General features: G+C 44.5%; 1 protein-coding gene across 1 annotated transcript in view; it reads left to right on the top strand.

Moving 5' to 3' along the window:
* The window catches only part of CC2D1A (coiled-coil and C2 domain containing 1A), a 56,108-nt gene that overhangs the window by 665 nt on the left and 39,142 nt on the right, over nucleotides 1-16,301 (top strand). Inside the window, exons 2-10 of the mRNA XM_081845746.1 lie at nucleotides 1,047-1,155; nucleotides 5,636-5,768; nucleotides 6,606-6,715; nucleotides 7,780-7,854; nucleotides 9,745-9,882; nucleotides 10,726-11,098; nucleotides 13,080-13,204; nucleotides 13,522-13,594; nucleotides 15,207-15,323. Coding sequence (XP_081701872.1) covers nucleotides 1,099-1,155; nucleotides 5,636-5,768; nucleotides 6,606-6,715; nucleotides 7,780-7,854; nucleotides 9,745-9,882; nucleotides 10,726-11,098; nucleotides 13,080-13,204; nucleotides 13,522-13,594; nucleotides 15,207-15,323 — 1,201 coding nt within the window. The 5' untranslated portion in view covers nucleotides 1,047-1,098. The remainder of the gene's footprint in view (nucleotides 1-1,046; nucleotides 1,156-5,635; nucleotides 5,769-6,605; nucleotides 6,716-7,779; nucleotides 7,855-9,744; nucleotides 9,883-10,725; nucleotides 11,099-13,079; nucleotides 13,205-13,521; nucleotides 13,595-15,206; nucleotides 15,324-16,301) is intronic.

Here is a 16,301-nt window from a genome sequence, read left to right on the forward strand (position 1 = left end):
TTAATGCATTGTGAATTGTTTTGAAGACTTGAAAGCATATTTTTTAAAAAAACAGACTCAAAAGTACTACAGTGGTACCTTGGTTTAAGAACAGTTTAGTTTATGAACAACTTGGATTAAGAACACTGCAAACCCAGAAGTAGGTGTTTTGGTTTGTAAAATTTGCCTTGGAATAAGAACATGTTTCGCTTCCTGTTGAATGTGTTCCATTTGTAAATTGAGTCCCCCACTGCTATGGGAAAGCACGCCTTGGTTTAAGAATGCTTTGGTTTAAGAACGGACTTCCGGAACGGATTAAGTTCGTAAACCAAGGTACCACTGTATATGTATTCATTCTAGACATTGGTAAGATTAATGGCAGAGATGGTGAGGCTTTCTCCTAAGAGTGAAAGAAGGGGAGGGAAAGTATGTGGGGTTATTATTTTGTTTGTTATTATGTTGTTTGTGTTTTTATTCTGTAAACCGCCCTGTGATCCTCGGATGAAGGGTGGTATATAAATTACCGGTAGTCAATCAAACAAACAAATAATAAAACTGTGGCTGGCTAGGAGTTAGAGTGATGTGGGCAAACAGATAAGATAGGCATGGTAGTGTAGGCATTTGAGGCAAGTAAGATACGTACTGGAAAGCAGTGGCAGTGGGCTTAGTAGCCTGATGTTATATGCATTTGCTTGGCAGTAAATCCTATTGAGGCTTATTCCCAGTGATTTCCGCTGTACAGAATTCAATGGAACCAATGTATGAGATTAGTGTTGCCACTGCAATGACCTTCAGGATTTGTTTGCAAGTAAGCACACATAGGATTGGGCTGCATGGCACCAGACAGAAGAGAAAAACAGAGGAGGTATAGTGACACGTATTTCATGACTTAGTGTCACATATCGCATGTTGTGTGCAATATTAATGGAACACACTTGTGGTTTTCTGGAAGTGCTTTGGAAAAGAAGTGGGGGCTGGGCAACCATCAGCAGAAGAGGGAGATAATGCGGATAACTGGAATGAGGGAAACAGGGACAACTTCTGACTGATCCCATTAAAATATCCAGCTCCATCTGGCCTGATGCTGTCTTGCACTGACTGAGAACAGAACAAAGAGAAATGAACAGGAACAGGAAGCCACCTTCAGGAGGCAAAGGTGCTGCCACACCTAGACAGGTAGGTCACAATCCTCTTTTTCTGCGGTGTGATATGTCTTGGGTGCTCTTTCTTGAAAGCACTTTGGTTTAGGCTGTGTAGGTATCTGCTCCAAAATGCTGCTTTCACATCTTGATCACTATGAAATAACAATGTGTACACACAGCAGGTCCTCTCCTGCCACTCTTGTTTTATGCCCATAGTGTGTAATCCTTCTGCCACAGGAAATCTTGTTCTATAAGACGCACCCGACCATAAGACGCACCTAGTTTTTAGAGGAGGAAAACAAGAAAAAAATATTCTGAATCAAATGTTGTACTAAACTATTTAATAAACAATTGAAGGGTTTCATCAGGATACCCAGAACCTTGAAGATATTTATATCACACCCACCCCCCCCCACCCCACACACATCCAAGACTGGTTAATAAATAGCGAACAGCTGCCAATTCCACTACCCCTTAGCTCTGGTTGTACAACCTGCAAAGCTAACAGTCAATCTAACTGGGTTAAAAACACAACTTTACTTACCTTTTTAAAATAAAAGGATAGACTCTAATAAAGAAGTTTGATAATGTTTTTAAAAGCATTATGTACGACTCTATTGTAAGCATAAATGTCTCTAACAAATGTTAACTTACTGGGTTGCCATATGCACAATTTGGCCCTAGTGCTTCTGCTTTTTAGGGTTTCCAGCTTACTGAAACCATGTTTAAAGATACAAGATGCATTTTAATTGTAACAGTATCATTAGATGCTGCACCAGTAAAAAAATGTCATGGTTGTGACCCAGCTGTGTTGTGGTTAGGGGGCAGAGTGAGAAGTGGGAGAGAATGTGTGAACTGCTTTGTGAACTGGCGGTAGGTGTGGCAGAGCAACAAGTTAGTTCATAGTCTGCTTGCGAGGGAATTATTGTGCAAAATGCTTCCTTGTTCTGGAGCTGTTTTCCAAGATGTCAATGTGGGTGTGACCTGGGTGTGTTCTGAGTTTAGTCCACCCTTTTAGATTCCAGTAGGCAGAGCAAAGCAGCGTAATGTATGGCAATTATATTTAAGTATAGTCTTGCTGTGACAGTGGCATAACATTCCTTAGCAAATGGAGAAACCTCTGAAGGCTGTTTCCTCAGCTGGTGGATTAATAAGGGCTGAGCAAATAGGCCCTAGTGGAAGGGAACAAGCACTTGCCTAGGGCATCAGGCTCCTGTGCAACAAGTAAAAATTGTGATGCTATGAAAGTTCAGTTAACAGCTCAAGTACAACATTAGGACAATTTAAATGTTAGAAACGCCCCCAATAATATGGTAGCCAGTAGAGTAGCATCAATTCTGATAGTAAAAACAACATACAATTCTGTCAGTAGACTCATAATGTCATTTATGTTCCCCTGAGAACTAGTACTTTAGTTGCAACAAGTATCCATACAATATGCACACATATTATTGCTTAATAATATTTAAGGCAGGAGTCTCTGTTCTACGCTGCAAGAGGTACCGTATTTTTCGCCCTATAGGACGCACTTTCCCCCCTCCAAAAATGAAGGTGAAATGTGTGTGCGTCCTATGGGGCGAATGCAGGCTTTCGCTGGAGCCTGGAGAGCGAGAAGCGTCGGTGCGCACCGACCCCTCTCGCTTTCCAGGCTTCAGGAAGCTATCTGCAAGCCTAGGGAGCCCGGCGGGAACTCCCGCGCTCCGGGCTGGGCTGGCTTCAATCGGCAGCGGGATGGAGAGCGGCAGATGTTGAGGAGGCGTTTGCAGCTTCCTCCTTTCCTCCCTTCCTTTCCAGCTTCGTCTTTCCTCCCTCGCCTCTGTTTTTCCTGCAGCCGGCAGCGCTGCCTTCAGAGCGCAGGGCTCCCCTGTCGCCGCAGAACCTTGCGCCGGATTGGGAAGCTAATCGGCTAGCGTGGCGCTGCGGCTGCTTTTCTTCAACGGGGAATACCGGCAAGCAGCCGGCTGAAGCTCCCTCTCTGCCCTGCTGTCCCAGGAAACGGGGCGCCACTTCGCACCGAGGCGAGGGCACGCCGTCGGGGAGCTCCCCACTGAAGAAACCGCGCAGGGAGCGGGAGCCTCATTGGTATCTTCGGCTCCGCAGCGCACCCTGGGCTTTGGGCAGATGTCCGCAAGCCTTGGGAGCCCGCAGCTTGCAGCCCGAAACCCTGGGGGGGGGGAGAATAATTTTTTTTTCTTTAACCCCCCCCCCAAAAAAACAACTAGGTGTGCCCTATGGGCCAGTGCGCCCTATAGGGCAAAAAATACGGTAGTTAAAGGAATCTGTATTTTTCAGAAAAGCTAAAGGGGTTGTAAAACACATATCTTCTTTTAGGTGAGCTTCAGAAGCACCCACACACATCCCTGTATTGTATCCAAGCTTGACATAATTTCTCTGGCATCTCTAGATCTAACTTGCACATTATTCAGGCAGGTTTGTGTGGTTACTTCTGTGATTATGAAGGAACACTACTCTTGTTACAGAGAAATGAAACTCTAAGCCATTGGGACAAGACTTCATCTCACGTTCCATCTATTGCCATTCAATACCCTGCTGCAGGGTTATACACGCAGGCAATATCTTACCAGAAAGGCAGTTTGTCTACCATTATTAGTCTTCTCTGTAACTCACAGAATAAGAGAACAGGAAGAACATACGTTTAAAGAAGATCAGAAAACATTTATTGAATATATGGAAAATAATTCAGTGTACAGCCAAAAACGCTGTCAGCATTAAGATAAATTCAACAGTGTAAATAAGTTTTGATGGATGCAATAATGGAAAACAGATTGGTACAGTTTTTGTAAAATATGCGGGGATATAAGATATGTAAAATGAACCATGGAAAGAAAGAAGGGAAGAAATTGATATCTTAAGTATGTAAAATGTTTATTTGAAATTGTAAAACAGAAAATTTAATAAAAATTATATGTCAGGGAACTGCCATCAGTGCCGGAGGGAGAGAGCAAAATCCAGAGGGATTCCAGAGAGCGTCCCGGGATTGGGAGAGGCAGCCCATCTTCTGGGGAGGAGAATCAGCGCAGCACCAGTGGAGAAAGGGTGCAGATGGGGGAAGCGGTGAGGCGGTCCCATGACTCCTTGCCGGGGACCAGCGGGGAGAGTAGGGGTCCTCCGCTGCCTACGCCCTCCTTGCGCAGAAGGTTTTCGCGCAGAGAGAGTAGGAGGAGACTAGGCGTCAAAGAGCTTCTTTGCTGGAAGAAGTTTAAGAAACGCCCACTGACAGATTCTGCCAGCGATTGAGTCAGCCACGGGTGAGTGGCTGTCCAGACAGAGGAGGTTCACTTTGGCAGCCCAGCCAGGTGTTTGCACTGGCTTACGCACGAGCAACCCCTAGAACCATTACATTATATTTTTTAAAAAACCTAAAGTGTGTATGTACACCTGGGGGGTGTGGGGGATAAAGGAGGCATATCCTGTTGGGAATGCTCCAGGGAATGCCTGGGCAGTGATGAGGCACAACGTGAATGTGAATGAAGAATGTGCCCCAGAAAGCTCTGCAAGATGCAAGGAATCTGTGGCTGGTGCTCAGGGGTTTCTTGGCAGACAAATCAATGTTGTGAGAGTTCCCACATGGTTTGAAGTTTGAAAAATGCTGCACGGAGTCATATCCTGTTGTGACTTTCATTGATATTTCATGAGAAAAGGAAAGAATTAGAACGTAATGAACATTTGTTTCTTTTTTGTTTTTGTTTTTTAAATCAAAGGAACAGTCACCAGAATCAAAAACACACAAGCTATATACAGTACATACGTACCTCTGCCCAATGCTTCAGCTGAAAAGATTCCCGGAGTGGCTTACATATACAGTGGTACCTCTGTTTAAGAACAGTCCAGTTTAAGAACAATTTGGTTTAGAAACTCCGGAAAACCGGAAGTAGTGTCCCAGTTTGCGAACTGTACCTCGGTCTAAGAACGGCATCCGAATGGTGGAAGGACACCGGTGGCAGGAGGCCTCATTAAGGAAAGCATGCCTCAGTTTAAGAATGGTTTTGGTTTAAGAACGGACTTCTGGAACGGATTAAGTTCGTAAACCGAGGTACCACTGTAATCAATTTTAGAAGCCAATCCAAAAAACAAAAGGAAAAAGGCTGAGGAAAATTGTCTTCCCCAGCTTGGATGGAGGCTAATGCTGGTACTTAAACATGTACACAAGCAGTGTGTCTGCTAATACAGTCATTAGTTTACAGCAGCAACAACAACAACAACAATTTGTTCATCCCCAGCCACTCTGGGCGGCTCCCAACAGAATATTAAAAACACGATAAAAGATCAAACATTAAAAACTTCCCTAAACAGAGCTGCTTTCAGTTGTCTTCTAAAAGTCAGATAGTTGTTTATTTCCTTGACATCTGATGGGAAGGCATTCCACAAGGTGGGCACCACTACCGAGAAGGTCCTCTAAGATCAGTATCAACAAATACTATCCATAAAGCATGAACATCACAAAGTAAGTCTACAGCACTCTTCATGACAAAGTTGTACCTCGTTTCCTGTAGATGGGTTTGCTGTTGGATTTTTCACCCGAAGGCTTGATGGCCAGTGATGGGGAGGATGATCACGAACTGGAGGCTGAATTCCTGGCCATTGTTGGAGGCCAGCCAGATCCAAAACGGAAACCAAATGGAAAAAGTAAGTGGCTGCCAGGCCCTTGTAGTGTTGCCTGTTGCTTAAGAAAGTGACTTGAGCACTATGGAGTGTGTGTATGGGGTGCATCTTGAGCCATGGGACCTTTCCAGATTCCAAGACACAATCTGTCACCCAACTCTGCAATAAAGGGGGAAGCTGCCTATAAGATGTCCTTCCCTTCCTCTTTATCTCTGTGCTTTCTTTGAACTCTTGAAATATCCTGAATTTCCCATCCCTCCTATTGGATATTATAGATGGCTCTTCAGGCTGCACAAATTTCCCACTCAGCCCCCACCCTTATGCTGCTGAGCAGTGATTGTTTTAGGCTACAGTACTAGGAACTTTGTTCTTGGGGCAACTGTCAAGAAGAGTGGGCCACCTGCTACTTCAATGGCAATGCCACAGTTTGCCTTAGGCTTGGCTGCCACTGGCTTTGACCTCTCCCCACATCAGCATGGACCCCAGTCATGCATCTTGGGGCCTCACTGCAAGTGAGGGCACCCCTTCTTACCCACCCGCCATTCACACTCTACTCGTGGCCTTGCCAAAGGCCTCCTTTACCATTTTGAAGCAAAGCCAGTAGACACGTCCAACTACTCCCAAGTGCTTGATGAAAGAATCTATTGAAGACTTGCAAGTTTCAAAGAACTAGAGTCTTTCCCTCTGAGTACTCCTTTTCCTGGTCTTCTGATGGCTCTGTTGTTGTTTATTTAATTATTATTTTTCTCCGCTAAGCATTTGCAGTTGTTTCAAAACCTGTTCTGAAATCCCTTTTGGACCAATCTTGAGTTGATTTTGTGACATGTGATAACGGCCCGTTGTTTGCTTTTTTCTTTCTAGCTCCTTTGCCAATGGAAGCTATTGAAAGAATGGCCGCTTTCTGCATGAAGGACCTCGACGAAGAGGATGGGGTAGAAGAGGAAGATTTGGAAGATGACGACGAACTCTTGGTAAAAATTTCATTGGAGCCTCGTAGGGTACTGTGGGGAGGAGGTGGTTGGAGACTGACAGTGGCATTACGTGGATAGAGAAGGGAATTGCCAAAGTGGCGAGGCAGAGGCAGGCTAAGACGGATGCTCTGAGAAGAAGGGGAAAGCCTGCTAAATAGAGAACAGGAGGTTGTTCTGGGCACATGGAGGAGAATAATAGAAAGCATATAGGCATTAATGAGAGAGGAGACAAAAGTGGCTTGTGGGTGCAGGAAAGACAGTTTCAGTTGGTATTATGGATCAGAAGTAAAGGGGTCGATTGGATGTTCTGGGAAAGATGTGTGGGAGAGGAACTAGGGATGGTACCAGAGCCATCTTTAGCAGATGCGACGCTGGGGTGCAAATATCCACCCAGCGCCCCCAAATTACCGTGGATAGTGTTGCGGTGGCCCTTGCTGCGCACTGCCAGCCATGGGGGGGGGCGTAATTCTCCCCCATGCCACTGCGGGAGAGCGATCTTTGCAGAGGCTTGGGAGGGAAGTTGCACGCCCGCCAGCCATATGGTTGGTGGGGCGCAGCTTCCATCCATAGCTGTCAACTTTCAGATTTGAAAATAAGGGATCAGCGGCCTCACTTGTCCCGGGGACAGTCTACAGGATATCAAACAATCTGGGATAGCAGCAGGAAACGGCGCTGAAATAAGGGAATTTCCCGCAAAAAAAAAAAGGGAAGGTTGACAGCTATGCTTCCATCCTAAGCCTCTGCGGGGATCACTGTCCTCCTGAGGAGGCTTGGGAGGGAAGCTGCATGCCCGCCAACCTTATGTTTGCCAGGGCACAGCTGGTGGGCGTGCAGGGAAAGGGGAGGCCGCCAGCAAAGCTGCACAGCTCCCCCACTGAGAGGCCGGTGCCCTGGCGCAACGCACCACTAAGCCCTATGGGAAAGATGGCTCTGGATGGTACAGTTCAGGATTGATGGAAGGGGGAAAAATGGGGGCAGATAAAGCTTTGCTTCAGATTTTGTCAGTCTTTTCTTGAAGACTACAAAATTTGAATGTATTATCAATATTGTTCTCTTCTGTGTAGGCTGAACTCAATGAAGTCCTTGAGGAAGATGCTGAAACCAAGGATGCTCCAACACTTTCTCCTGCTCCTGTTAAGGTGCGAACCTCCCTTCCAGCTTGGGTTTCTTCCTCTTTTCTTCTTGTTGGGCACTTTTGGCAGTGGCTTCTTCCTTCTGTGGGGGGTGGGCACAACTCCTCTGTTTCCTGACCATTTTGCCATGATGACTGAGGCTGATGGGAGTTGGGAGTCCCAGCAGCAGTTGGAGGACCACAGGATAGACTCTGCCTTATCCTCACCCAGCTGTAATAGGGGAATAGCAAGACCACAGGGCAGTTGCAGTAACGCTTAATGACATAGTGTGCATGTGTGTGAAGTGCTTTGGGCTTCTCCAGCAGAAGTGAGCCCCCTTTTTAAACCAAAGGGAGGGCTGCATTTGCTTCTGGGCAACCTTCCCACGGCCACATGCTAGTGATGGGACAGAGGCAAAAGCGGGCATGGCAACAAAGGTAAATGGTAACTTTCGGTTACAGATAGGTAGCCGTGTTGGTCTGCCATGGTCAAAACAAAATAAAAAAATTCCTTCCAGTAGCACCTTAAAGACCAACTGAGTTAGTTCTAGGTATGAGCTTTCGTGTGCATGCACACTTCTTCAGATACACTGAAACAGAAGTCACCGGACCTTTCTATATAGTGAGAAGGTGGGGAGGGGTATTACTCAGAAGGGTGGTGGGAATGGGTGATTGGCAGATAGCTGTGATGAGCCTGTTGACGACTCTTAACGACTGCAATAGGTCTAACAGGAAAAAGCAAGGGGTGAGAAGGTGAAAAATGGCTTTGTCATGTATAATGAGATAAGAATCCAATGTCTTTGTTCAAACCAGGTCTCTCCATAGTTTTAAGTTTGGTGATAAGTTGCAATTCAGCAGCTTCTCTTTCCAGTCTATTTCTGAAATTCCTTTGTAATAGAACAGCTACTTTGAGATCTTGTATAGAATGTCCTGGGAGATTGAAGTGTTCTCCTACTGGTTTTTCTGTCTTGTGGTTCCTGATGTCGGATTTATGTCCGTTTATTCTTTGGCGTAAGGTCTGGCCTGTTTGTCCAATATAGAGAGCTGAAGGACACTGTTGGCATTTTATGGCATACACAATGTTAGACGATGAGCAATTAAATAGTCCCGAGATGGTATGTGTGATGTTGTTGGGGCCAGTAATGGTGTTGTCCGGGTGTATGTGGCAGCAAAGTTGGCATCTGGGTTTATTGCAGGCTCTGGTGCCAGTGTCCGTGTTAGGTCTGGCTGTAGTATTATTGTGGGTTAGGAGTTGTTTAAGACTGGGTGGCTGTCTGTAGGCAATGAAAGGTCTTCCTCCCAGAGCTTGAGAAAGAGAACTGTCATTGTCCAGGAGAGGTTGTAGATCTCTGATGATGTGTTGTACTGTTTTAACTTTTGGTTTCTAAGCACACTCTCACGTTCCTCTCTTCCATTCAGACAAACAAGAGGCGTTATTCGAATTCAAGTAGACACTTAGGGTGCAACACGGGGCCAGTGAAGAGGGTGGTGCTAATAATAATTTATTAAATAATAACTTAACTAATAACTAATAGAGAGAGCTTTAGGGAGTCCAAATCCTTAAAACAGCCCCATATCGTAGGTCCATAATAATAATTAAGGCTTAGGATGATAGCAAGAGAGTGCAGCTTTGACAATGAAGCAATGACTTCTGTTTTTCATACTGAGAGTATGCTCTTTTTTCCCTTCTATAAAATGATCTTGCTCCAGCTGCATTATAGTGCACAGACAGGTGGGTACTTCTGCAGGGGAGTGGAGGGACAAGGCCACTTTCTTCCTTGCCCAATGTCTAGAACTGTTGGGTTGGGGGGCATGGCGTCAGATGTGCAATGTCTTCAACAGATCAGCAGTGGACAAATGTGGGGATTGGGTTTGTTTTTTCCCCGGGAAAAAAATGATCTGTTTTGTGCTTTCCCAGACAAATAATACCCCTGCTGATTCCAGCAACATGGAATCGGTTTTGCTAGAAAGACTGGCCATGTACAAAGCTGCAGCTGCTAACGCAAAGCAGGCCAACGAAAGTTCCAAAGTGCGTCGCTATGAAAGGGGGATCAAGGTAAGCCACCAGATATTCACCGAAATATAATTTTGAAATTTGGCAACCAGATCTTCTAGCTCTTGTATGAAAAACTATCAGGAAACGCCATTTACCTTCCAGCCAGAGTGGTACCTATTTATCTACTTGCACTTTGACGTGTTTTAGAACTGCTAGGTGAGCAGGAGCAGGGATCGAGCAACGGGAGCTCACCCCGTCGTGGGAATTCGAACCACCCTAGGCTCTGTGGTTTAGACCACAGCGCCACCTGCGTCTCATGGAGCATTAGACTTGAGTAAATACGCACCTTGCTACCAGCTCCTGCTAGCTGACAGTGAGAAGCAGGCTCTGTCCCATCCATCGATGGAGAGGTTTAAAGGACTCTGACCTTGTTGCTGGTTCGTGCTAGCATGTGAGAGGGGAGAGATGAAAGCAATCTCAGAGCCCGCTCTTGATCTCTAAGCTACAGTAAGCCATTACATCTGAACTGGCCCTTATCATTAGGGTGTAAGGAAAGAGTTACAGCCTTGGCAAATGTAGGAGGCAGCAGTACCAAACATGAGGGGGTCTTGTGTCTGATTAGATGAGCAAGGATGTAAAAAAATGGAAAGGTTTGAGCAAGTGTTTGAAGTCTTGAAGGTAGGAGCAACAATGTGATGGATGTGAAGACTTAAAGGAAGCCAGTGGGAATTTCTTTTAAATTTTTCTAAAGACGCAGATGGAAGCTTCAGAGCGATGTGGGGAAATAATATTTTGGTATGTGTGAAATGCATGGGTTTCTGAGTGGGGAAAGCCCTCTCATTCTCAGCTTGTGTTTTAAGTTTCTGAAACGTGCATGTTACACTATATACATTCTTCCCTCAGACTCTGGAAAACTTGTTGACCTCTGTGAAGAAAGGCAAAAAGATTGACGAAGATGAAATTCCTCCACCAGTGTCTACAGGAAAGGTCACAAATTCCCAGCAGCAGGGCTCTCCTTTGGAGACAGCTCCAGCCTCACAGGTCTCCACCGCTTTGGATGAAACTACAACTGTTGCCAATCACCTTCCTCCAGAGTCAACTCCTGCAGCTCCTGAGCAACCACCTTCTCGAGCACTGCCTCTACCTGAACTATCCCCCAAGCTGCCACCGCCAGTACTTCCAAAACCAAAGATTTCTCCACCTCCTCCTGTGTCACTTAGATCCCCGGAGGCTCCACAAGAAAAATCTGCTGCTGTGGAACCTTCCCCTTCTTTGGGTTAGTACTAAATGCAAACATGCAGCATAAAAAAGACCAAGATGTTTGAGAGATGTTTGACGGGTGATTGGGGTAGCTGTGGAAACCCAGCCAGATGGGTGGGGTGTAAATTATTATTATTATTATTATTATTATTATTATTATTATTATTATTTATTGTTTATACCCCACCCATCTGGCTGGGTTTCCCCAGCCACTCTGGGCGGCTTCCAACAAAATATTAAAATACAATAGTCTGTTAAACATTAAAAGCTTCCCTAAACCAGGGCTGCCTTCAGATGTCCTCTAAAAGTCTGGTAGTTGTTTTTCTCTTTGACATCTGGTGGGAGGGCGTTCCACAGGGTGGGTGCCACTACCGAGAAGGCCCTCTGACTGCTTCCCTGTAACTTGGCTTCTTGGAGCGAGAGAACTGCCAGAAGGCCCTCGGCACTGGACCTCAGTGTCCGGGCAAACGATGGGGTGCCTTCCAGGTGTTTCTTGGACTCCCAAATCCCATCAGCATGGCCAGCAACTGGGATGATAGGGGATGTCGTCTAGCAACATCTGGAGGGCTATGGGGTCACCACCTCTAGGTTAAAGCCATGTTTAGCATTGACTTGTTTTTCAGAACTGTTTTTAGCCTGGTGCTCAAGTAGGTGTCACAAACAGGACCTAAACAGGGACCCCAGGTTCAAATTCTTACGGTGCTCATTGGATGGGTTTGGACACTCTGCTGTCTTTCAGTCCACCTTTCATGTCAGAGAACTCAATAGGAATGGGCTTTATGATTTCTAACAAGAAATCACAAACTGAATCAAAACCAATTGAAGTACTAGAGAAAATGGAAAAAGTTATTTGCTTTAAAAATATACAAATATCATGTAACTTTGGTTCTTTCTTTGCCCTGCCCCAATGAATAGGAGCTATCCTTTTTATTTTTCTTGCTCTAGTTAGCTGTGTTTTGGCTGGTACAATTTAGTTTCAGCACTTTAAAAAGTGGTGTCACCACTTTAAAAACTATTTACAGAAATATTGTAAAATTAAGGAATGTTAGAAGGATGCTGGAATGAAGTTATGTGGTTTTAGCAGTAAATGTTATAAAGGAGTATTTAAAGATGGATTGTTAACAGGTGAGAATGTAAAGTTATAATATATTAAGATAAACTATTAGGATAAAAGCAAAAGTGGAAAGGATTTGCTGAAATAATTAATTGAACTAGAATACAAAAGAGGGAGGTGCGAGGAGGTCCGGGAAACAAGTAAATGAAAGTTAAGATATGGAAAGGTTGATTTTTTATTTTTATTTTTTTACCTTTTTATGTTTTGTATTTCTACCTTCTTTTTCTTTTCTTTTTTTATTATTGTAATTTTTTTGAAATCTTAATAAATATTATTATTATTATTTTTTAAAAAAAGTGGTGTCACCGCTTCCAGTCACTTTGGATTGGTTTGCGGGGGTGGGGGAGGGAGTGACATGAATGAAAAGAAAACCCTACACTAATACGTCATGGTTTAATGACTGCATTTCTTCTTTATGTCATTTGATGCTGTAACCAGCCCCCTGACCTAAAGGTGAAGGTCAGGACAGAAATTTTACTTAGATATACATGAATTAAAACCCTATTTAGACAACCTGTGCCCCAAACATAATGGCAAGGATGCCAAGAGTCCTTCAGTTTGTCGCATGCACTCACATCACTTACATTTTGCCTTGTGTTTCTCTAACGGCTGATCCTCGTGGCAAGTTGCTTTTGAAACTGATGGGAACCTCAAGAGCAGTTTGTTTAATGCCGTGTGGGGAGGAGGACTGAAAAAGAACTCACAGGGACACACAGCCCAAGTTGTTCTCTGGCTCCCAGTCTTTCTGATCGCTTTGACAGGGATGTGCAACAGCATATTCTACATCACTGTCTTGCTACTAGTGATCTCTGTTAGCTGCTCCGGGAGCCTTTTTGACTACAGAACACACTTAAAATGCTTTGCAAAATCTGCTTCTCCTCAGATTCCAAAAGCTCCAGTACCCAGGTGCTTCTGCAAGCCAGACAGCGGGAATACAAGCTGGCTGCTCTGCGGGCTAAACAGGAAGGCAGCATTGAAATGGCTACTAAGTACTACCGCATAGCCAAGGTAAGTGCACTTCTACAGCAAGACAGAAGTCCTTTTCGCAAGAGGTCAGGAAAAACAGTGCTCCGTGGGGAGAACGATCGTCACCAAAGTTGCTATCTCTTTCTGCAGACCCTCGCGAGTGTCTCTATTTTCCAGGGACATCCCTGATTTAGAGAAGCTGTCCCGATTTCTGATTTGGTCCCAGAATGTCTGGCTTTTCCTTGGGATGTCCCTGTTTTCATTGGAGAAATGTTGGAGGGTATGGAGTTATCTGACCATCTGAAGGCAATCCTGTAGAGGGAATTTATACAAGTAACTTTTATGTTAATGTTTTTCAGAGCCTTGACCCTCTTTTAGCATCTGTGGGTAAAGGAGAGGCGGTGGATCTCAGTCATCTGCCTCCCCCTCCAGGTAAGAATAGTTGGGTGTTCCAAGTTGTGTCCCCTGTGCATGAGCTTTGGTTCTCTCCATATCATTTGCTAACTTCCTTGTAGAGATATGGCACACCAGTTCTACTTCTAGTAAAAAGCAGGTAGAAGTGCATTGATTAATTCCATAATATGAAATAGCTAGCTAATCCAAAATGTAATCCCAGTTATATTTTATGAGTTGAAACTCTTGAATCAGATGTTTCCTGTCTTCCCAACCTGAAACATATGCCATTACAAAAATTCTAGAATAATCCTTGAGGGACAGTCACTCCTGATTCAGGTAACTTAACAAGACTTCTGGTAGTAGTAATAATAATTTTATTTACAGTGGACGCTCAGGTTGCGAACGTGATCCATGCAGCATGCACGTTCTCAACCCACAGCGTTCGCAACCCATGTCTGCACAAGCACGGGTTGCAATTCGGCGCTTCTTCGCATGCGTGACCACCAAAACCCGGAAGTAACCCGAGGTATGACTGTATACCCTTCCCATCTGGCTGGATTTCCCCAACCACTCTGAGCTGCTTACAGTACATATAAAACATAATCAAACATGAAAAGATAGCAAGGTGGTAAGATGGCAATGGCAGCAGCCGCCCCAGTTCAGCCCCCATTCAAGGTTACTAACACTCTCAGGTTAAAAGGGAAAGCTGATGCAGCCAGTACTGGCTTCACAGTCTTCAGGAAGCCAAATTCTTCCAAGGCTCCTCTCAGGCTGAAGCTTTGTGTTCATTACCAAGGAGTGTCTCAATGAATTTAGTAGGACTTGTTTCTTAATAGACATGCATAGGAACGAGTTGTAAGTTCTTTATTTATACTATTCTACTCATAAAGCTAACACGAAGAGCTAAGGCATGTTGGTTGTCCTCCAGAATGGCCACGGCCTAGTCATATGAAGGGAGCTTGAGACTGTTTAAAAAGGATGGAATCTCATCTTTGCTTACGTTGGTGCAAAGTTACATCCCAGATCATTGGATGTTTTTGGCTAGGAGAGTGTTTATCCTTGGTCTTAATGGCTTTCAGGAACAAGATGAATTCCACTTGTTCTAAATGTTTGGTCTGCGTCTTAATCTTGTTACCTTTCTGTTTCTGGGGTGGGGCACTCAGACAAACAGGAAAGCCTTTGTATGGTGACTGCTCAGTGGTGAGACTTGCCCTTTCTTGTAGCCTGAGAAAGGGAGACAAAATCCCTGAGATTGGCTCATAGCTCAGGCCAATCCTGCCTTTGGATTGAATGATCCCCAAGGCGGCTTGCAATCGTCTGCAGTAATACTCACACTACTTGTACACAAACCACAACCCCTTGCTACTCAACAGCTCTTGGTCTCCTGGCTGACGGCAGGGGCCAGGCTGTGTTTCTCTTCTGCTCTGAACCCTCAGGGCAAAGTGCATTGGAGCAGGGGCATTGCGAACATTTAGTCTTAATAGCTCAGCACTCCATGGGTGTTTGGGGCAATGCAACATAGAAGTGTTATATTGAAGAGCCCCTGCTGAAAGACTCATTGACTGCTGGTTTCAGTAGGGAAGGGCGCTGCCAGCCTATTGTGAAATGGCTTATTGTCATGCAGCTGCTAGCTATTTTTCTTCCACAGATCAGCTGCCCAAGGAGATGTTGTCCCCAAGTGTTCCACAGTCGCCTGTAGCTACAGCAACAACACCTCTTGCACAGGCTGCAACCCCACTGGCACCAGGAGTCTCAAGTCCAGGAGGTAAGAACCCAGTAAGGCTTTCTTGCTTCTAGTTTTCCTGAGAATATTGCTTCACTGTGCAGAGCCTGCAGCTCAGCTTCTTGTAGTATAAGCGTTCTGCATTGTTTTTCTTTGGGGCTTTGCTTGCTAGTTTTTCTGCAGGTGGAAAAAGTTCTGTTGGGGTGCAGCCTGCACCCTGTAATAGGCCTGGCCTCTTATGTCACTTGCCTAGTTCTGCCGAGTTAATAGATCTGATTCCCTAGACTTGAGGACTTTGCATGATGAATTTGGGTATTTTTCCTGATCTGATTTAGCGTGTTTATTTTACTTGTATTTAATAAAGCTTTAAAATTGAAACTGACAAGTTTGTCTAGTATTTATTTGCAGCTGGCATCTGCTCACTGTTGCTGATGAACTTCTGAAAGGATTTTTTTGGCAGAAAAATAGAAAACTGCAAAAAATAAATAAATGCCTTGTATCACTGACCCCCAAATTCAAAGAATAGTTTTCCTCAAGGTCATCTTTTTAACAAATATGTCATGTGTGGAAACTGTTCAGTCTTAAGCATATTTTTGACAGACTGAAGATGATTGATGTGCTCTTACAAGTCGAATAAAGGATCCAGGAGACTTTTGATCTTGACCCAACATAGAAGTTTTAAGTGAACATAGTGTTTTATGTCTAGTGTAGTGGTTTTCAATCTCCTTCCCCCTCCCCTGACCTTTAGATAATTGATTAGGGCCTCACAAGACCGCCTAATAAAGTATTTTAGTTCCACAAGTGAACAAAAAACTACAACTCATATTTTAAAAGTCATAAGCTAACTTTTCTAAGATGATGGTTATGCTTCTGGTTTAATGATAAAGAAAAATAGTGCCAGCATCATAATTAAAAACAGTGCCGTATCATAGGCTTTCAGTCAGGCCACTGTGAAGAACTTCTTTGACTGGTTAAATTTTAGGGGAAAATTAGAGTGTTGTGTTTTGAAAAGCCAGTGCC

The sequence above is a fragment of the Podarcis erhardii genome (genome assembly GCF_964252035.2).
Source record: "Podarcis erhardii genome assembly, chromosome: 17".
Lineage (NCBI taxonomy): Eukaryota > Metazoa > Chordata > Lepidosauria > Squamata > Lacertidae > Podarcis > Podarcis erhardii.